Source organism: Saccopteryx leptura, chromosome 8 (assembly GCF_036850995.1).
Source record: "Saccopteryx leptura isolate mSacLep1 chromosome 8, mSacLep1_pri_phased_curated, whole genome shotgun sequence".
In the NCBI taxonomy this organism is placed as follows: Eukaryota; Metazoa; Chordata; class Mammalia; order Chiroptera; family Emballonuridae; genus Saccopteryx; species Saccopteryx leptura.
This window is the reverse complement of record NC_089510.1, coordinates 70,381,510-70,403,821: the sequence shown is the minus strand read 5'-3', so window position 1 is coordinate 70,403,821 and position 22,312 is coordinate 70,381,510. Positions and strand designations below refer to the sequence as shown.

The following is a 22,312-nucleotide window of genomic DNA, read 5'->3' as shown; positions in this document are numbered from 1 at the left end:
ATGTTACCCTCCCCTCTACCCTGTGCTTACCTGTTTGCTTATACATAGATAAAAAGTTTTTGCTTGAGTAACTGCCCAGGGCTTAGCTATTTAAACTGCGACCTCCCCTTCTGGAGCTTTTACGACCTGCTGCCATCAGTGCTGCCCCTGTGTATAAGTAACAAAGGCTATGTCTGCTCCATCTGGTCCTCTGTGATTTCTTTGGGATCCATAACACCACCAGACCGATTTTTTGGGACTGGATCTCCTGCATACCATGACTTCTTATCGCTCTTGTAGTATACTGGCAGTGTGTACTTACTGATATGTTTGAATGTCCTGGGGTTCTCACTGTGCCAGATCTTGAAGGGTTTCTTTAAAGCCTGCAGTACTGCCTCCAAGCAAGACTGTTATCCTGTCCTTATAAAGCCTTGAAACCTGGCATTAATTTGGCCTCCCTATGGATAAAAGTCCTATTAGGCACCTGTTTCCAAAATAGAAAGTTTTCATTGCATATTGAAAGTTTGCCCTGGAATGTAATTATCCTCCACAATCCATTTATCTAGAGTTTCCAAAAATTCTTCAGCTGCCTTCACATCAGCACTCACAGACTCGTCACTCACTTCCACATTATGTAAGGAATAACAATTGTTGAATTGTTTAAACCACCTAGAGCTAGCAGTAAATTCAACATTGTAATCAAGTTCAGCCTTTTCTTTCAACATCACAAAAAAAATTTAGCTTTGTCTGTGACCATTATAGTCCTGAGAGGGATATTGTTGGGCAGATAAAATGTATTATGCTCACTTTGTTAAAGATGACGCTGCCCACGTGGAGGCCATTACCTAGATGATATTAATGTGTGTTAGGGGCGGGCTGTGGGCAGGCAGAATCCTTGTAGCCTGGGGCTTGGTTTTGGGATTAGGCCTTTCCCACCCTTTTTGATGTGGGACGGTACAATCCAATCATGCCTCAGAGAGGTGACTTTGTATTAGAGACTTCCCTGTTTTGTATATTGGATTAAAGGTTTGGATTTCTACACTATAAAATAGGGGCAGAACGGGAGCTTGCTCTCTTGGTTCCCGCGATTAGCATTAGAGAGCAGAGCAGAGAAAGGCCATGTGGAGGAGGCCAGGAGAAGCAGCCAAGATGGCAGAGTGCTGAGTGAGAAGCCAGTTAGTGCAGAGTTTGTGCAGAGAGAAGGAGATGGGGAACAGAGGTGAATAAGTCTGGTGAGTTAGAAACCTTTGATTCTAGGAAACTCAGATAAATCAGTAGCTTTGTGAGCACTGAATGTGAGTGGGTTTTGGAGCCCAGTGTGTGTTTTTACTTGCCGCCAGGTGCAAGCTAGGATTAAATATGACAGCCCATCAGTTTTTGGCTCCGTTGTTTCTTTACCGACTGTTCGAATCCAATGCGAACCTGCATGGGCCGGGCGGCTGTGATAGCGGCCATGGATACTGGCTTTACAGATATGCTTCTGTGTCTGTTCTTCAATCCAGGTCATTAGAAATTTCTTTGTCACTTTTCTAATTTATGGTAGTCTCATTGCCTTTAATGAAGCAGATCCTTTAACGGGTTTTGTCACTTTGTGCTGAATCTTTAAGATTATAGCTGTGGTGAGGTGGGACATGCCTGACTGATAAGCAATACCATCACTATTTTCCACCTTTGTAACCCTTAATCACTTTGTTTCCAGGTTAATCACTCAACATGGTCTCTTACTGACAACATTAGCCATGAATTTTGTATGCTTAGGGGACATAATTAACAAAATGAAAATAAAAATCAAGCTCATGAGAAAATAATGCAGTAGATGTCTCAGCTCAAGCAGAGAAAGAATTCATCCTTTTTGTTCTATTTCTGCACTCAAGAGATTGGAGATACCCACCCACATTGGGAGTGCAATCTGCTTTATGGAGCTCATCAATTCAAATGTTAATCTCTTCTAGGAACACCCTAACAGACACACCCAGAAATAACATTTTACCAGCTATCTGGCACTCCTTTAGCCCAGTCAAGTCAACTGATCATAAATTTTTCATATATCTCCCACTGGTTCTATTTTTTTAAACAACCCTGACTAATACATGCCAATGAGAATGTCAAGAGAAAAGGAGATTAAGATAAAACCACTGACAGAAAAAAAAAAGAAAGTCCATTCTAATTATACAGATACTGAAAAATAGTCCTAGTAAATCAGGGTGCTTAACTAGAGAAGGACTGTAAAGCCAGGAGCCAGGACTACCATCACAGCAGCCACCTGGCCCATGCAGGTTCGCATTGGATTCGGACAGTCGGTAAAGAAACAATGGAGCCCAAAACTGGTGGGCCATAGTCTTTAATCCTAGCTTGCACCCGGCGGGCAAGTAAAAACACACACTGGGCTCCAAAACCAAGACTGTTTGGCAGTTTATTACAAAACTAAACATACTCTTGCCATAAGATTCAGCAAGTGTGGTCCTTGGTATTTACTTAAATGAACTGAAAATTTATGTCCACACAGAATCGCATGCATGGATGTGCATAGCAGCATTATTCATAATTACCAGAACTTGGAAGCAACTAAGATGTCCTTCAATAGGTGAACGGATAGATTGTGGTACATCCAGACAACGGAATATTATCCAGTACTAAAACAAAATGAGCTATCAAGCCATGAGAAGACATGGAGGAAACCTTAACACACATTACTAAGAGAAAGGAAGTGTGGAAAGCTAATGTTCCATGATATGACAGCTGTCAGACCCATATGCTAGATCTGAGCCAGACCAGAGATTGCTTCCTATGAATTTAGAAAAGAGATTACATCCCCTCAGAGACTATCTGATTGACCTCTCCCTTATCCCCCATCATGTGCTGGTTCCTAGAAGAGGCTGTTGCCCTGCCACAGATAAGCATGTAAGGCATTTTCCCTTATCTAGGATGGGTCACATACCAGTATCTCATTTATCCTGCCCTGTTCTATAAATTATGTGCTTTGTATGCAAGTTTCCCTTAATAAACTCTGTTAATTGCCAGACTGCAGTAGCTGGCTTTCTTTCTTTTTTTTTTTCTTTAAAGAAGCCGTTGGAATTTATTTATTTATTTATTTATTTATTTTTTTGTATTGAGGTTGGAAACGGGGCTGTGGGAGGGGAAGAGAGAGACAGAGAGGAAGGAGAGGGGGAGGGGTGGAGAAGCGGATGGGCGCTTCTCCTGTGTGCCCTTGCCGGGAATCGAACCCGGGACTCATGCACGCCAGGCCGACACTCTGATACTGAGCCAACCGGCCAGGGCAGCTGGCTTTCTTCCTTCAGTCTTTCCCTGCCCTCTGCTTATGGAATAGATTTTTTAGGTCAGGACTTTTTCCAGGGTCTGCATGTATAAACAAGAAGTCAAGTGTCGGCCTGGCATGCAGGAGTCCCAAGTTCAATTTCCAGCCAGGGCACACAGGAGAAGCGCCCATCTGCTTCTCCACCCCTCCCTCTCTCCTTCCTCTCTGTCTCTCTCTTCCCCTCCTGCAGCCAAGGCTCCATTGGAGCAAAGTTGGCCCGGGCGCTAAGGATGGCTCCATGGCCTCTGCCTCAGGCGCTAGAATGGCTCTGGTTGCAACAGAGCAATGCCCCAGATGGGCAGAGCATCGCCCCCTGGTGGGCATGCCGGGTGGATCTCGGTCGGGTACATGCGGGAGTCTGTCTGACTGCCTCCCTGTTTCCAACTTCAGAAAAATACCGAAAAAAAAAAGTCAATCTTAAAAGGCTACTGTATGGCCAGTAGCCACGGCTACCATTACAGCCGCCTGGCCCATGTAGGTTCACATCTGATTCAGACAGACGGTAATGAAACAATGCAGCCAAGAACTGGTGGGCCATTAGCTTTAATCCTAGCTTGCACCCGGCGGGGAAGAAATACAATGGCCTTTTTCTGCCCTGCTCCAGCATGGGCTCCTCTGCCCCATTTTATAGTGTAGAAATCAAAACTTTTAATCCAATATACAAACAAGGAAGTCTCTGATACAAAATCACTTATCTGAGGCATAATGGGATTCCTCATGACAGTGCACCACCCCACATCATGCAGCAGTCAAGGGTGTGGGGAAAAGCTAGATCAGAGGTCCCCAAACTGCGGCCCCCTGAGGCCATTTATCCGGCCCCCGCCGCACTTCTGGAAGGGGCACCTCTTTCATTGGTGGTCAGTGAGAGGAGCATAGTTCCCATTGAAATACTGGTCAGTTTGTTGATTTAAATTTACTTGTTCTTTATTTTAAATATTGTATTTGTTCCCATTTTGTTTTTCTACTTTAAAATAAGATATGTGCAGTGTGCATAGGAATTTGTTCATAGTTTTTTTATAGTCTGGCCCTCCAACGGTCTGAGGGACAGTGAACTGGCCCCCTGTGTAAAAAGTTTGGGGACCCCTGAGCTAGATCTTAGTATTAAAAGGGTGGGAAAGGCTTAGTCTTAAAACCAAGCCCCAGGCTATAAGGGCCTTGCCTGCCTACAGCCTGTCTCCCACACACAATGCAAACTATAAGCGAGCAAACATATACATCATATTTACAAACTTATTTGACCCACAGCTACACACTGTATGAGTCCAACTCTATAACATTCTGGGAACAGCAAAACTATGAAGGCAGTAAAAGGGTCAGTGGTTGCCAAGGGTTGAGGGTGGGTTAGTGGCATGGTAGAGATGAACAGGCGAAGCACAGAGAATGTTTAGGGCTATTCTGTATGATACTATAATGGTGAGCACATGGCATTATACATTTGTCCCAACCTATAGTATGTACAACACCAAGAGTGAACCCTAATATAAACTATGGACTTTGGTGACAATGGTGTGTCAGTGTAAGTTCATCAATTATAACAAATGTACCACTCTGGTATGAGGGAGCTTTGCCTCAGAGAGGTAGGGTGGAGATGGGAAGTTTCTGAACTTACCACTCAATTTTGCTGTGAACTTAAAGCTGTTCTTTAAAAAAAAAGTCTATTTTATAAAATTCCTCCAAAAATTAATCATTAAGCAAAATAAATGCTATAACATAGCTCTCCAAACAATTACAAGCATGGAGAGGAGAGGTAGGGGAGAAGACCTTAAATAAGAAGCTCAAAAACCAAGAACAGAAATGGATTTTTTAACACATAAAGTAGAAATAAAATAAGACTTTATAATTAAAGTCAAATACAAAAGAAAAAACATTATGAGAAACTCAGTTTAAATTACAAGATACACAGGAATAACATATTGAATAAAAATTTAATAGGGAACAATGAATAACATAAAGAAAATAAACAAGTGAATTAAAATGGAAAAAAAAAGAAACAAGTAAAAAAGGTAAGAAAGTTGAATTTGAAGCCAGACAAAAAAGAACCAGCATACTTATACTTGAAGTCCCCAAAGACTAAGAACAAAACAAACGAACAGAAACAATATTTGCAAATATAATCCAAGAATACTTTTCGAAAATAGACCTGAATCTACATATACCTAAAGGGGCATACAAGGCACCTGGAAAAATTGGTCTGAAACAATCAACCTTGAGACACATCCTAGTAAAACTGTGTTGGACAGAAAAAATGTATTATGCTCACTTTGTTAAAGAGGCCGTTGCCCAGGTGATATTAATGTGTGTTGAGAATCCTTGTAGCCTGGAGCTTGGTTTTGGGATTAAGCCTTTCCCACCCATTTTTGATGTGGGGCGGTACAATCCAATCATGCCTCAGAGAAGTGACTGTATTAGAGACTTCCCTATTTTGTATATTGGATTAGAGGTTGTGAAGCTACAATATAAAATGGGGGTAGGATGGGAGCTGGCGCTCTTGGTTCCTGGGATGATTAGAGGAGAGAGCAGAGTAGAGAGCAGAGAAAGGCCACATGGAGGAGGCCAGGAGAAGCAGCCAAGATGGCGGAGTGCTGAGTGAGATGCCAGTTTGTGTAGAGTTTGTATCTGGGATAAGGAAGGAGATGGGGAACTGAGGAGAATAAGGCTGGTGAGCTAGAAACCTTTGATTCTAGGAAACTCGGATAAGTCAGTGGCTTTGTAAGCACTGAATGATTGGTTTTGGAGCCCAGTGTATGTTTTTACTTGCCTGCCGGGTGCAAGCTAGGATTAAAGACTATGGCCCACCAGTTTGTGGCTCCGTTGTTTCTTTACTGACTGTCCGAATCCAATGAGAACCTGCATGGGCCGGGCTGCTTTGATGGTGGCCCTGGCCATGGCTCCTGGCTTTACAAACTGTTAGGTTTTTTTTTTGTTTGTTTGTTTTTTGTATTTTTCTGAAGCTGGAAATGGGGAGAGATAGTCAGACAGACTCCCGCATGCGCCCGACCGGGATTCACCCGGCACGCCCACCAGGGGCAATGCTCTGCCCACCAGGGGGCGATGCTCTGCCCCTCCGGGGCATCGCTCTGCCGCAACCAGAGCCACTCTAGCGCCTGGGGCAGAGGCCAAGGAGCCATCCCCAGCACCCGGGCGATCTTTGCTCCAATGGAGCCTTGGCTGCGGGAGGGGAAGAGAGAGACAGAGAAGAAGGAGGGGGTGTGGAGAAGCAACTGGGCGCTTCTCCTGTGTGCCCTGGCCGGGAATCGAACCCAGGTCCCCCGCACACCAGGCCGATGCTCACCGCTGAGCCAACCGGCCAGGGCCAAAACTGTTAGGTTTTAAGAATAAAGTAAGGAGGCCCTGGTTAGTTGGCTCAGCGGTAGAGCATCAGCCCGGCATGTAGAAGTCCCAGGTTCAATTCCCAGTCAGGGCACACAGGAGAAGCGCCCATCTGCTTCTCCCCCTCTTCCCCTCTCATTTCTCTTTCTCTCATGCGCTCTCTCTCTCTCTCTCTTCCACCTTCCTCCAGCCATGGCTTGACTGGAATGAGTTGGCCCTGAGCACTGAGGATGTCTCCATGGCCTCTGCCTCAGGTGCCAAGAAGAGCTCTGTTGCTGAACAATGTAGCAATGCCCCAGATGGGCAGAGCATTGTCCTCTAGTGGGCTTGCTGGGTGAACCCCAGTCAGGGTACATGCAGGAGTCTGTCTCTGCCTACCCTCCTCTCACTGAATGAAAAAAATAATAATAAACTATAATAAAAATTCTAAGCACCTCCAGGCAAAAAGATAAAATTATTTACTAGGACAAGAGAAACAGACACATACAAATTACGGCAAGAACTGAACAGCATTTTATAATAATTCATACCAAGAAGAGTGAACCAAGAATTTTAAACCCTGACAAGCTGGCTTTCAAGTATTGAAACAATATTAAAACAATCATAAACATGTAAAAACTCAAGACGTTCTATATTTACAAAGCCTTGTTGAAGAATCTAGTAAAGACTCAATCAACAGATAACTCAGAGAAACTCGGCAAAGAGATTGATTTAATATATTTAGTGATAGGTCCAATACTAAATATGATGGAAGACTAATATAGTATATAAAAATAAATGCAAGTTAAAAGATGGAAAAAGAAAAGAGTGGAGAAGAGAAAAATAACAAGGTGATTAATTGTTGTAGAGGCAATAGATGAGAATTAAAGGACAGAGCTGAAAACTGACAAAGCAGATTGTAAAAGACTAAATTTAAAAACAGGGACTAATGGCACTAAAAAGGTAGAAATACAAGGACAAAATCACAAATCTTCCTAAATACCAAGAAATCAAAAATAAAAAAACAAAGAAAACCTATCATGTAGAGAAATACAGTAATTATAATACATCTAGTTGTTACAAAAAAGATAATAAAATTGTAACCAAAATATATCAATCAAATTAATAAATATGCATGGGCTTAATTAATCTAATATAAGAAAAAGATTTTCAGTTTGACTCGCAAAGTAAGAAACAACTATATAACCATATACAAAAGAAAAATCTAGAACAAAGCGATTGAAAAAAACTAAAAATAAAGAAATTGGCAAAAGTATAGCAAATGGAAACAATAGCAATGGGGCTCAGTTTTGATATCACACACAGTAGAATTCACGTCATAAGCATTAAACACAACAAGGAACAGTTTTTTTGTTTTGTTTTGTTTTTGACAGAGACAGAGAGAGTCAGAGAGAGGGATAGATAGGGACAGACAGACAGGAATGGAGAGCGATAAGAAGCATCAATTTTTCGTTGTGGCACTTTAGTTATTCATTGATTGCTTTTCTCATGTGCCTTGACTAGAAGGCTACAGCAGACTGAGTGATCCCTTGCTCAAGCCAGTGGCCTTGGGTCCAAGCTGGTGAGCTTTGCTCAAACCAGATGGACCTGCGCTCAAGCTGGCGACCTCAAGGTCTCAAACCTGGGTCCTCCGCATCCCAGTCTGATGCTCTGTCCACTGTGTCACCACCTGGTCAGGCAACAAGGAACAGTTTTTAATGCTAAAAACCCCAATTCACATATGTGATATGCACCAAATAACACAATAACCAACTTTTAAAGGCAGAAACTAAAGGAGATACAAGGAGACAGAAATATACGTTTGTAAAGCCAGTGGCCGGGGCCACCATCACAGCAGCCTGGCTCATGCAGGTTCACATTGGATTCGAACAGTCGGTAAAGAAACAACGGAGCCAAAAACTGGTGAGCCATCTTCTTTAATCCTAGCTTGCAGTCGGTGGGCAAGTAAAAACACACACTGGGCTCCAAAACCCAGTCACATTCAGTGCTCACAAACTACTGACTTATCTGAGTTTCCTAGAATCAAAGGTTTCTAGCTCACCAGACTTATTCACCTCTGTTGGGCAGATAAAATGTATTATGCTCACTTTGTTAAAGATGACGCTGCCCACGTGGAGGCCGTTGCCCAGGTGATATTAATGTGTGTTGGGGGCGGGCTGTGGGCAGGCAGAATCCTTGTAGCCTGGGGCTTGGTTTTGGGATTAAGCCTTTCCTACCCTTTTTGATGTGGGGTGGTACAATCCTATCATGCCTCAGAAAGTGACTTTGTATTAGAGACTTCCCTATTTTGTATATTGGATTAAAGGTTTTGATTTCTACACTATAAAATGGGGGCAGAACGGGAGCTCGCTCTTGGTTCCTGAGATTAGCATGAGAGATCAGAGCAGAGAGCAGAGAAAGGCCACGTGGAGGAGGCCAGGAGAAGAAGCAGCCAAGATGGTGGAGTGCTGAGTGAGAAGAGAGTTTTGTGTAGAGTTTGTGCAGGGAGAAGGAAGGAGATGGGGAACACAGGTGAATAAGTCTGGTGAGCTAGAAACCTTTGATTCTAGGAAACTCGGATAAGTCAGTAGCTTTGTGAGCTCTGAATGTGAGTGGGTGTTGGTCAAATGAGTTTGTAAATATGATATATGTGTTTGCTCGCTTGTGGTTTGTGTTGGGTATGGGGGACGGACTGAGGGCAGGCAGGGTCATTGTTGGTCAAATAAGTTTGTAAATATGATATATATGTTTGCTCGCTTGTGACTTATATTGGGTGTGGGGGACAGGCTATAAGCAGGCCAGGTCGTTGTAGCCTAAGGTTTGGTTTTAGGACTAAGCTTTTCCCCACACCCTTGACTGATTGTATGATCTGGGTGGTGCACTCTCATGAGGAATCCAATTATGCCTTGGATAAGTGACTTTGTATCAGAGACTTCCTTGTTTGTATATTGAATTAAGGGATTTTGGTTTTCTACACTATAAAGTGGGACAGACCAGGAGCTTACTCAGTCAGTTCCTGCTATCACGATTGCAGGGACTTCCCTGATCCCTTGCCCTTCATGGGAAAAGCTGGTTTTCTGCTTTTCCCTTGTCTTCTTTCGTGGTTTGCCTGTCTTGGTGAGACACCAATAAATAGGATGGTGTAGAGCCAGAAGCCATGGCCAGGGCTACTATCACAGCAGCCTTCTGGCCCATGCAGGTTCGCATTGGATTCGGACAGTCGGTAAAGAAACAGCGGAGCCAAAAACTGGTGGGCCATAGTCTTTAATCCTAGTTTGCACCCGGCGGGCAAGTAAAAATACACACTGGGCTCCAAAACCCAATCACATTCAGTGCTCACAAAGCTACTGATTTATCCGAGTTTCCTAGAATCAAAGGTTTCTAGCTCACCAGACTTATTCTCCTCAGTTCCCCATCTCCTTCCTTCTCCAGCATCAAACTGCACAAACTGGCATCTCACTCAGCACTCCGCCATCTTGGCTGCTTTTCCTGGCCTCCTCCACGTGGCCTCCTCCTGCTGCTGGCTCTACTCTCTCTGCTCTCTCATGCTAATCTCAGGAACCAAGCGTCAAGTCCCGTTCTGCCCCCATTTTATAGTGTAGCTTCACAACCTTTAATCCAATATACAAAATAGGGTAGTCTCTAATACAAAGTCACTTCTCTGAGGCATGATTGGATTGTACCGCCCTACAGCAAAAAGGGTGGGAAAGGCTTAATCCCAAAACCAAGCCCCAGGTTACAACGATCTCCAACACACATTAATATCACCTGGGCGATGGCCTCTTTAACAAAGTGAGCATAATACATTTTATCTGCCCAACAGATGGCCCACCATCCTCCGACTCCGCTGTTTCTCTGCCATCTGCCCGAATCCAATGGGAACCTGCATGGGCCAGGCGGCTGCTTTGATAGTGACAGCCATGGCTCCTGGCCTTACAGTCGTTGTAGCCTAGGGTTTGGTTTTGAGACTGGGCTTTTCCCCACACCCTTGACTGATTGTATGATCTGGGTGGTGCACTCTCATGAGGAATCCAATTATGCCTTGGATGAGTGACTTTGTATCAGAGACTTCCTTGTTTGTATATTGGATTAGGGGTTTTGGGGTTTCTACACTATAAAGTGGGACAGACCAGGAGCTGGCTCACACAGTTCCTGCTATCACAATTGCAGGGGCTTCCCTGATCCCTTGCCCTTCATGGGAAAAGCTGGTTTTCTGCTTTTCCCTTGTCTTGTTTTGTGGTTTGCCTGTCTTGGTGAGACACCAATAAATAGGATGGCCCACCATCCTCCGACTCCGCCGTTTCTTTATCGTCTGCCGGAATCCAATGGGAACCAGCATGTGAATGGCCACGATGGCGGTTCCTGGCCTTACAGTGGGTTTTGGAGCCCAGTGTGTGTTTTTTGCTTGCCCGCCGGGTGCAAGCTAGGATTAAAGATGATCGGGCCCGCCAGTTTTTGGCTCTGTTGTTTCTTTACCAACTGTCCAAATCCAATGCGAACCTGCATGGGCCAGGCTGCTGTGATGGTGGCCCTGGCTACTGGCTTTATGTTGGGCAGATAAAATGTATTATGCTCACTTTGTTAAAAATGTCACTGCTCACGTGAGGCCGTCACCCAGGTGATAGTAATGTGTGTTGAGAATCCTTGTAGCCTGGGGCTTGGTTTTGGGATTAAGCCTTTCCCACCCTTTTTTGATGTGGGGTGGTACAATCCAATCATGCCTCGGAGAAGTGACTTTGTATTAGAGACTTCCCTATTTTGTATATTGGATTAAAGGTTTTGAATCTACACTATAAAATGGGGGCAGGATGAGAGTTTGGGCTCTTGGTTCCTGAGGTTATCATTAGAGGAGAGAGCAGAGCAGAGAGCGGAAGGAGGCCACGTGGAGGAGGCCAGGAAAAGCAGCCAAGATGGCGGAGTGCGGAGTGAGATGCCAGTTTGTGTAGCGTTTGTATCAGGGAGAAGGAAGGAGATGGGGAACTGAGGAGAATAAGGCTGGTGAGCTAGAAACCTTTGATTCTAGGAAACTTGGATAAGTCAGTGGCTTTGTGAGCACTGAATGTGATTGGGTTTTGGAGCCCAGTGTGTGTTTTTACTTGCCCACCGGGTGCAAGCTAGGATTAAAGACTATGGCCCACCAGTTTGTGGCTCCATTGTTTCTTTACCGACTGTCCGAATCCAATGCGAACCTGCATGGGCTGGGCTGCTCTGATGGTGGCCCTGGCCCTGCCTACTGGCTTTACACTTTACAACCTCAGTTCCCCATCTCCTTCCTTCTCCCTGCACAAACTCTGCACAAACTGGCTTCTCACTCAACACACCGCCATCTTGGCTGCTTCTCCTGGCCACATGGCCTCTTTCTGCTCTCCTCTCTGCTCTCTCCTCTAATGATAATCTCAGGAACCGAGAGCGCAATTTCTTGTTCTGTCCCCATTTTGTAGTGTAGAAATCAAAACCTTTAATCCAATATACAAAATAGGGAAGTCTCTAATTCAGAGTTACTTCTCTGAGGCATGATGGGATTGTACCACCCCACATCAAAAAGGGTAGGAAAGGCTTAATCCCAAAACCAAGCCCCAGGCTACAAGGATCCTGCCTGCCCACAGCCCGCCCCCAACACACATTAATATCACCTGGGCGACGGCTTCTGTGTGGGCAGTGCCATCTTTAACAAAGTGAGCATAATATATTTTATCTGCCCAACAACGTTATATGAGATTTTAATATATCACTTTCAGTATAAGACAGCAAAAAGACCACACATCCATGAGGTTATACAAGACCTAAACAACACAGTAAGAAGGAAGATCTAATAGGTATGTGTTGAAATTTACATCCTGATAATAGAGGACCCTTTTTCTTCTCAAGCACACATAAAACCTCCACAAAAATTTATCCTGCTACAAGGCTGCAAAGAAATCACCTGAAAAAAATAAAAAATGAAACCCTTCTATTAAACAACTCTTCAGTAAAGGGAGAATATAAAATAAAATTACAGAATTTCTAAAATACATTGATAATAAAAATACTACGTATCAGAATTTATGGAATATATTTAAAACAGGGCTCAAAGGATCATAACCTTAAATATTTATATCAGTAAAGTGAAAATTTTCAGCTCAAAAACTGACAAAAAATTAAGCAAATCTAAAGAAAGCACAAGAAAAAAGATATTACAAGGAAAGGCAGAAATGAATAAGGTGGAGAAGAGAACGCATCGATCAAAGTGAATAACAGTCCCCTGTCCTGAGGATCCTTCATTCTCCTCTTCGACTGCATCAGTTCTTCCTGCTTCTATGTTGTGAGCCCTCTGCTAACTGCTCATGAACATTCTGCAAACCGGGAGGAGCTTTGGCGCCTGGTAACCACTATAACATTTAAAAGATGATGCAGATTTTGATAAACAGGAACCTCAAATGGAAACTGGGCAATAAGTTCAAATCCCCCTTTCAGGCTTTCTTACGGGTTGTCTCAGTTTTATGTTGAAACCAAAGGGTGAGGCCACAAGAGGCTTTGAGCAAAGGCTAGGAAGGAGGAAGGGTAATAACTGGTCAAGCAGGTACTTTTTCTCAAGGGACAAACAGCACTCGAGGAAAGGAAAACACTCCCAAGTTCACCAGCAATTAGACAAGGAACATAAGACAAAAAAATCAGGCCCTTGTTCTCTTATCTTGTACATCTGTGAGATAAGGGCTTCTACCTCACTGCTTCTGGCATTCATGTATGGCCCTCAGTGTGACTCAGAAAAGGCTGCAAGTATAAGACAAAAGTCACCCATTTCATTTAGCATATGACTGCACCATTATGATGGTACCATTAAACAGTGATATTAAAACAAATACAGTGGGGGCGCATGTCCCCACCTCCCTGCTCACTGTCTTCCTCGCTGCTCCCCACAGAAGAAGAAGGTGCTAAACTGACAGGTGATTGTTTTAGACACAACTGAGCGGAAGAGGGAGACCAAGTTCAGCTCCCTACAACCCAGGTGGTCAATACAAGAGTGGGGTGTGGGGTTTCCCCTCTCTCCGTCAGCGTCCCTCTTCTCACCCTATAATAATAATACCTGTAAATGGAGATGAGTCATATCAGAACTAAAAGTCCTGCCAACACCACTTCTTGAGAACGTACTACGTGCTGGGCACTGCGAGAGGGCTACAGATTAGAAAAAAAGGAAGCACTGGCCCCTTGTCTTGAGTAGTTCACAATCTAATGGAAGAGGAAGCTTTAGTTTCTGTGGAAATAAAGGGTCAGAGCAGAATTAGGGTTGGGGAAGGTTTCCTTGAAGAAATGACGTCAGACTGAGGACTGATGAATGTGTAGGAGTTAGTCAGGCCTAGAAGGGTGGGAAAGGTTTCCTCTCCTCACATGTCTGCCTAATGCACACCATTGTGGGGATGGGAGAAGAGAGACAAATAGTGAAATAGAATTTAAGTACTGAACTTTGAAGAAGTGCATTAAAAATAAACCCACAGCCTTTTCTCAAGTTGTAAGAAGGGTAAAAAACAAAACAGAACAACAGTCTTTTAGAGTGAGTTTGGTTAAAGCAAAGTAAACAACTTCTTGTCTCCAGAGGTGGGCCCAGACTCCAGGTGGCCTTCCAGTCACAGAGCAGGTGCTTACCTCTAAGCCACAGGCCACAGATGGAAGCAAGCACAACAGCACACACACACACACACACACACACACACACACGCACACGCACACATGTGAACAGCTGTTGTGTAAATTCCAAACCACACGCAGTTAAGTGAGAGATTATGTCACAAACAGTACAAACCCGGGAGGGTGGGGCCAGCCTGCTCTGCAGGAGGACAGGCAGAGCACTATCTAAGAACTGGGCTTGGACTCCACTCCCAGCTCTATCTCTGTCTTTAAAATGATTGTTACCAACGTGAACTCTGCCCCATACTCCATCCCTTGGAGACCTGGGTATTTATTAACTCAACTGGCATAAAGATGTGAGACCTGCTATGTTATTTCATGGACTAAGTTATGTTTCCCTCAAAATTCATATGTTGAGGTCCTATTTCCCAGGACCTAAAATGTGACCTTATTTGGAGATAGGGTCTTTACAGTGGTCATCAAGCTAAAATGAAGTCATGAGGATGGGGCATAATCCAAAAAGACTGGTGTCCTTATAAAAAGGGAAAATTTGGCCTGACCGGACGGTGGCGCAGTGGATAGAGCGTAGGACTGGGATGAGGAGGACCCAGGTTCAAGACCCCAAGGTCGCCAGCTTGAGTGTGGGCTCATCTGGTTTGAGCAAAAGCTCACCAGCTTAAGCCCAAGGTCGCTGGCTCCAGCAAGGGGTTACTCAGTCTGCTGAAGGCCCCTGGTCAAGGCACATATGAGAAAGCAATCAATGAACAATTAAGGTGTTGCAACGTGCAACAAAAAACTAATGATTGATGCTCTTCTCATCTCTCTCTGTTCCTGTCTGTCTGTCCCTGTCTATCCCTCTCTCTGACTCTGTCTCTGTAAAAAAACAAACCAAAAAACTAAAAAAAAAAAGGGGGGGGGGAAATCTGGACACACGGGCACACAAAGAGGTGTGGCAACAGGAAAAGACATAGTGGCAGCCATCCAAGCCCAGGCGAGAGCCTGGGACACAGCCTTCTCTCAGGGCCCTCAGAGGAACCAGCCTTGCCAACACCTTGGTTTTGAACTTTCAGCTTCCAGAACAGTGAAATGATAAATTTCTGCTGTTGCCAAAAAAAAGGGGGGGAGGAGATCTGGGCTGCAGAGGGCGGAGGTAGCAGATGCCCCAAAACATCACCTCGGTCATCGCAACTGTAACAGTTTCTTTTCTTGGCCTTTCGGTTTCCTTGCTGTGTGCCTCAGTTTCTCCTCTTAACACTGATAATTTTAAAATTTGCCCCTAAATTCCTTATTTAAGAGAACCGATGCTGGTTTATCGTTGTTTTCTAGTCTCATTCCACATCCCTTGCTGTGACTGATGGATAAGAAAAGTCGGCCAAGTTACATGCCAGTGTGAACTGTGCTCAGAAGACTCATCTCAGTCCAGCCTTGCCACTTGGGAATGTGGAATAAAGTCAGTCACTGAGAAGCTGTGTTCAGCTCACCTGGGGATGCTAGTCAGGTAAGTCATGACATTCAGAAAGTCCTCGTGTGGGATGCGTTTGAACCCCACACACTCTGGAAAAGTGATGATGGGGGCACCGTCGTTCCCTCGGCCTCCTGCAACGAAGAGGGGAGGTTAAGATGTTAGTGCAACATTGTCATGTCATGCCCCTGCAGGTAGAGGACTCTGACTAATATCAAGTCGGGAAATGAGCTTTGGCCTCTCCCTTTTCTATGTTATTTCAGAGTAGAATGTGGGAAGGTTGACACTGAACTGTTTTGAACAAGTCTCTCTTCTCCTTCATGCTTGCTCAGTGGTGTTGTGAGAATTTGATTTTTGAGTCCTTTGAAGATAGTTATAATGTAAAAGATCATACAGATTTAATTATTTTAGAATAGGTAGGATAGTAAAGAATGTCAACACAAATACATAACATTCCTCTTCATTTTTGTAGTCAATAAATTCAAAAGCTACAATGGTGGTTAAGAGAGTTAGTTCTACAATCAGATAGCCTGATTCAAATCCTGCTTTGCCAATTAATTTCTGTGTGGCTTTAGGCAAGATACTTAACCTAAACTGGAGTTTCCATACACACACACATATAAATATATAGGAATAATATATGATATATAATTATGATACTATTAATAATAGTATACATAGGAATAATACTTGTACCTACCTCAAAAGGTATTGTGAGAGTTAAGCAAAAATGTGTATGAAAAGCACCTTAGCAGATTGCTTACCACATATAAGTATTCAATAAATGATGACCGTTGTTATGATTATTATTATTACAGGGAGGCATAATAAGGGGCCCTTTGATAAATTATAAACAGATATAAGACATCCTTGTGAGAATAAAAATGTAAAATTAATATTTAAATATTTTATTTATTGAAGCAGAAGCCACCAAGTTAAATTAAATAGATATTTCCCAATCTGCTTGCAGCTGGATGTAGTAGCCACATGGCTAAATTCTAGCCCATGGTACCTACACTGTGTGCAGGTGCCTAAGGAAGCACGGTGAACTCACAGAAGCACCATGAATATTTTAAATTTTTGAGGGAAACAGCAACAGCTAGCATCTGTCACATGCCCTGCATTCTACTAGCTTCAGGTAGTTGACAATTTCAGCAGTAAGTCGTGCTATTCCTTTGAGTGGCATTGTGTCTTTGTGAAGCTGGCTTTGGGGGTGGCTGCTGTGATGAACACCAGTGTGGACCAGGAAGGGAGGGTGGTGATGTCTGGTCTGATTCCATGGGTTGAGACCATGGTAATTATCTAAGAATGAAGTTCTTGGTATTATTTTCTTCCCCTTTATGCACAGTTATTTTTTCAAACACCTACGAAGTTGTTAGGACTTACAGACTTATTCAGTTGCTTTAACTCTTTGGTATTGCGTTTGGCCAAGAAGGGCTGTAAAAATGACTGAGACCCTTAGGCACCGAGAACTGCGACAACGGGAAAACCTGTGCCCTCACCGAAGGGGTCGGCGCTGACGTGCCGGGAGCACCTTCCAGGTGGTGCCCACAGAGCAGAGCTACAGCCAGGGGAATGGTGGTGCCCCAGTGAAGGCAACTGCTACCAAGGATCGCACGTATCTCACGTAGCTAAGGAAAGAGGTAAAAGTGCACGGTGTGCTAGTGGTGAGTGAGGACCGTGTGGTTAATGTGGTGCAGTATCAATGTAGAAATGACAGGAAAAGAGACTCAGAAGCGAAGACGAGCAGTCTATATGATGACACCACCATTGCACCAGCCCATCCTGCTGCCATGAGTCCATGCCTCATAAATCACTGCAACTTGCTGTGTCAACTTGTTGCAAGGGAGAGAACGTGCTTTTGAACAAACCGTTTGTATCATGTCAAGACTAAGTCAGCAGTGTGGTATTTCTACACAAGTCTCTTGTGATATTGCTAATGTGAGTCTTAGGCTTTCAGAGACAAATCACTGAGGAATGAAATTGTCTGGAAGACCAGTTGTTCTTCTCCAAGAAGTCCTTCCTTATTAACCCAGTACGCTTATTTTGAAGTTTAAACAAAAATACTAAACTTTGACAAGAAGACTGAGCTACCTCTTTATGTTGACTGAATATTACCAGCTTTCATCTAACATTCTTCCTTTTTGTAGTTTCACAATCATAGGAAGTTCCAGAGAAACCTAAACTAAGAGAATTTGCATCTCTGGTAAGGCTAAACTTAGAGGCATTATAACACTGTATTAATTGTATAACTAATATTTGCCAAGAGAATGGCTAAAAGATTTCAGGGATCTAAAACACCCTAAACGATTCATTAGGATATGATTACACCATTTACTAATTTCGCCTTTTATAGTTAATTATAAAGTGAGGCTATTCACACACCACAGAAAGGTAGTTGGAGTTTCCTTGTATCCTGGTTAATACCAACACTGAACACCGGAGGGCAGAGAGGCCCTCCTCCTTCCTCGCCCTCCTCCTCTCCAGGTTAACTGAGGACACTGCGGTTGGTCTTTAGCGGCAGAAATGCTAAAGAAACAAAGCTGAGCCTTCTTGCAGCAGTTGACAACCCACAAGGCATTCAGTGCCACCTTGTGAAGAAACGTGGAAGCGCAAAAGGAAGACTGTGCCAAAGATAAAACCAACTGAGTAAAATGGTTACCTAAATAAAATAATCTTCATTCCTCCTCGCACCATTTTTACCTGTTCGTTAAATGGCATGAAGACTTCATCATACAGAGGAGAATTTGGAGTGCTGGGAAATCCTATAGAAAGATGGTGAAGATCAACCATGGGAGAGGAAGTGAGGTAGCTACTGCAAGCACCATTTCATTCTTTTTTTCTAGTGTAGCTAGAAATACACATTGAAATATGTATTATTTTACAATGCTCCCTTTCATTTTTTCCTTGATATGGCAGTTCTCTTTTACATTTTATTTTTTTAAGTATATGAATAAGTAGGAGGGTAGCTGTACACCCTCTGTGGACACACAGTTCAATGCATCTCCCAGCTTCTCCTGCTGTCAGTGCAGCTGTATAACTGAGACCGGTTCAGGCAACAGAACATGGTGTGTGCTGTGGCTGCGCTGAGGCTTCTAGGAAGCAGAGTGCTCACATTCTGTCTGTTTTCTGGGCGCAGATAATCAGAAAGCCATTAAGTGGATAACAGAGGCAACAGCCATAAAGTTCTTCATGTGAGAAGCTGCACATGAAGAAAAGTCATCTGCCAATCAGAATCATACATGCTGGACTGTTCCCAGAGTAAGAACAAATTTCTATTGTGCTTGTTTGAGCCACTGTACACTTTGAAGTCTATTTGTTACAAGTTATAATATCTATAAGTTTTATTTCAGGATGGTGAGGGGCAATACAAATCACTTGGTATAAAAAGAAGGCATTTAGCCCGACCCGACTGAGAACCATTTCTGTAGCCTGCACTGCCCAACACAATACCACGAGACACATGTTGCTGTTGAGCATTTGAAATGTGACCAGTCCAAAATGAGATATGCTGTACATGTAAAATGCAAACTAGACTTCCCAAACCTGGAACAAAAAACCGTAAAGTATCTCAATAATTTGAATATTGATGACTTATCAAATAATATTTTAGACATATTGGATCAAATAAAATATATTATTAAAATTAATTTCATGTGTCCCTTTTTTAATATGGTTACTACAACATTTACAAATACATATGTGGATCACATTATACTTCTATTAAATAACACTGACGTTCTTGCACTGGTTCTCATTGCCCACGTGCCGAGTTACTAGCTCCATCTTTGATTTAGATATGAGTTTTGACTCTGCTCTCTTCCTTGGTAAGAATTTCCATTTGCCCCTTGAAACTCTACTCCTACCAATGCTTTGTTTAAGAAAGTAACAAACAAGTCCTACCTGCTAAATTCTCTTATAGCCAGATGCCGCCATTCTAGGCACTTTGCTTAAAACGTACTTTACAGATGAGAAATCTGAGGTTCAGAGTTGTGTTCATATGTGAACCCAGGATTATCTGAATACCAACCCTACAGTGTTTCCACCACACAACCTGCTTATACTCTCTCGTTTCCTAGCTAAGCCCTGAATTTAGAAAGATCCCAAATCACTGGGAACATTAGGTTGTCTTCCAAGGTCAAAGACACCAAAGGTCCCAGCCCTGGTCACTGTTCAGTTCCTGCTGGTGCTTTCACCATCCAGAAGCTTCAAACCGTCTGGCCACAAATCCGGGTCAGGCGTCATGCAATGAGCCCCTGCTCCTGTGCCAGGCATGGGGGCACACTCACAGAGCCCAGCAGGCCAAGCAACTGGCACCGCAGTGAGAAAAAGGCTCCATCCTGTCCTTGCAGGGTTTCTGGCTGATGAGGCCTCTGCTCACTCCAGAGCTCAGGGGAATCTGTAGAAAAACCTGCAGCTGGAACACCTTCATCCTCCTTGCCCAAAACAGGAAAAGGCAAACTGCTGTGACTCTGCACAGAGGCCACAGCTGGGCTGCCACAGCAATGGAGAGAGACCCAGTCTCAGAAATTTCTGTTTTATAACCACAACTACGCAGGAGCACCCACAACAGCCTAATTGCTGACACCTGCTGCCTCGGCCGGGTAAAGACAACAGCAGGCCTGCCCACTGCAAAAAAGCACTGACCCAGACCCTCATGGCTGCGCCGCTCTTCCAGACTTGCAGTGTTGCAAATGCTGCCACCACTAATCCATGCTCCTTTCTCATAAGAAGGGCAAACTTGAGGCAATAAGATGACAAAAGAAGCTCAGAAATGACTTTCTTTGCCATGGTCAAAGTGCCTTTCCTAAACCGGGGTATCCTCTTGGTCCATGTGAGCTCTCACAGTTCTGTGTTCTACAGGAAAGAGTGGCAGTGAACTCTTTTCCTGACTGAACTGTGGCGTTACATACCCAGTCACTGTGAGCATGGCTCCAGGTAACCCTTTGAGTAGTGAGTTTTTTTCATGCTCGCTGACCCCTAGGAGTGAGGGTTTTTCAAAAAATGAAACTAGTTCCAGTTACAGTTTTATTAATTTAAAATCATGTTTGTTTGATAATCAACTTATGGAAACAAGAACATACATTTGTCTTTTTTTTAATGTTCCTTACACATTTTTAAAATAAATCGATTGCACTCTGGATGGTCAGGAGGCACGAGGATGTGCATGAACATTTGTACTGCTCAAAGGGTTAATTACAGAACTGTATCACACTGAGAACTATTTTTTGCAAAATAAGCCTAAAATAAACAATCTTATGGGATTAAAATATATCATGAAATAAGGCAAAACATTTATTTGGAAGTTGTAATAGTAAGCATTTTTCATACATTATGTCATTTAATCCTCAAAATTTTAATGATTCCATTCATTATTCAAAAGAGGAAACAGAGACGTACAGAAGTAAATTGCCCAAGGTGAGGCAGCTAGTCAGTAGCAGAATCTAAGTCCTTATTTAGGGTTATCTGTTACCTGTTTCTGTTTCTCCTATTCTGCCTCTAAGAAATAAGGAAAGAGCCTGACCAGGCAGTGGTGCAGTGGATAGAGCATCAGACTGGGACACAGAGGACCCAGGTTTGAAACCTCAAGGTCGCCGGCTTGAGCACGAGCTCACCAGCTTGAGTGCGGGGTCATTGACTTGAACGTGGGAATGACCCGATGGTCGCTGGCTTGAGGCCAAAGGTCGCTGGCTTGAAGCCCAAGGTTGCTGGCTTGAGTGACCTGGCCACTTGCTCTGCTGTAGCCCCCACCTCCCATCAAGGCACATATGAGAAAGCAATCAATGAACAACTAAGGTGCCACAATAAAGAATTAATGCTTCTCATCTCTCTCTCCCTTACTGTCTGTCTGTCCCTCTCTCTGACTCACTCTGTCTCTGTCAAAAAAAAAAGAAATACCTCAATAATACTCAAAAAAGGTCACTTTGGATCACTAAATGTATAAATGTATAATTAGTTGCTGGATTCCTTCCCTGATGAGCACTGTAACTATAAACTGATTATATATTCACTATATACTCCCTGTGTAATTCTATACTCAATCCCGAGGCTCTCAAACTTGGGTGTAAAGCTGTAGGAGTTCACCCCGCCTCACCCCGTCATGCACTGCACTGGCCGTGTGGCTCGCTGTGGCGCATGCTCACAGCAGCAGCTCAGGAACCCAGGGACAGTTCCCCTCCTGCATTTTGTTCTACACCATCCTAGGTCACTGTGGAAAGCTCTGAGCCTGCTCCTTCAGGAGGACAGCGGGCACTTCCTCCTGGGCCCAGACTGTGGTGCCTGGAGGTGGATGTCAGGAACAGGGAGTTTGCTGCCCTCAAAGGACAGCCCAGGAGGACTCGGATAACTCTGAACTGAGCACCTACTATGTTTCATTCTCTGTTCTAAACACTGGCATTGTAGGCAGAGAGAAGAGAAATGAGGACTCTGTACGTAACAGAGTTTTCAGTGAGTATATGAGCACTGACTACTGTGGAGAAAAGACCGGAGAATTCCTCAGAAGTTCTAAATTGCATAAAATGTCCCCACCTTAATCCAACCCTGGGATGAGAGAGGTATCCGAATAACAAAAATTAAGTTTCTCTTAACTCAGTAGAATAATTAATTTAGAGCAGATTAAATATGATTTAGAGGAAGAAAAGAAA

At 43.6% G+C, this 22,312-nt stretch overlaps 1 protein-coding gene across 13 annotated transcripts in view; it reads right to left on the bottom strand.

The window, feature by feature from the left end:
• Positions 1 to 22,312, bottom strand: part of MCF2L2 (MCF.2 cell line derived transforming sequence-like 2) — a 261,068-nt gene that overhangs the window by 205,697 nt on the left and 33,059 nt on the right. For all 13 annotated transcript variants that reach the window (XR_010746835.1, XM_066347779.1, XM_066347777.1 and 10 more), the window contains exon 3: positions 15,688 to 15,802. Coding sequence is in view for 12 of the 13 variants with exons in the window: in XM_066347779.1 (XP_066203876.1) it covers positions 15,688 to 15,802 (115 nt within the window). In the remaining variant the exon portion in view is untranslated. The remainder of the gene's footprint in view (positions 1 to 15,687; positions 15,803 to 22,312) is intronic.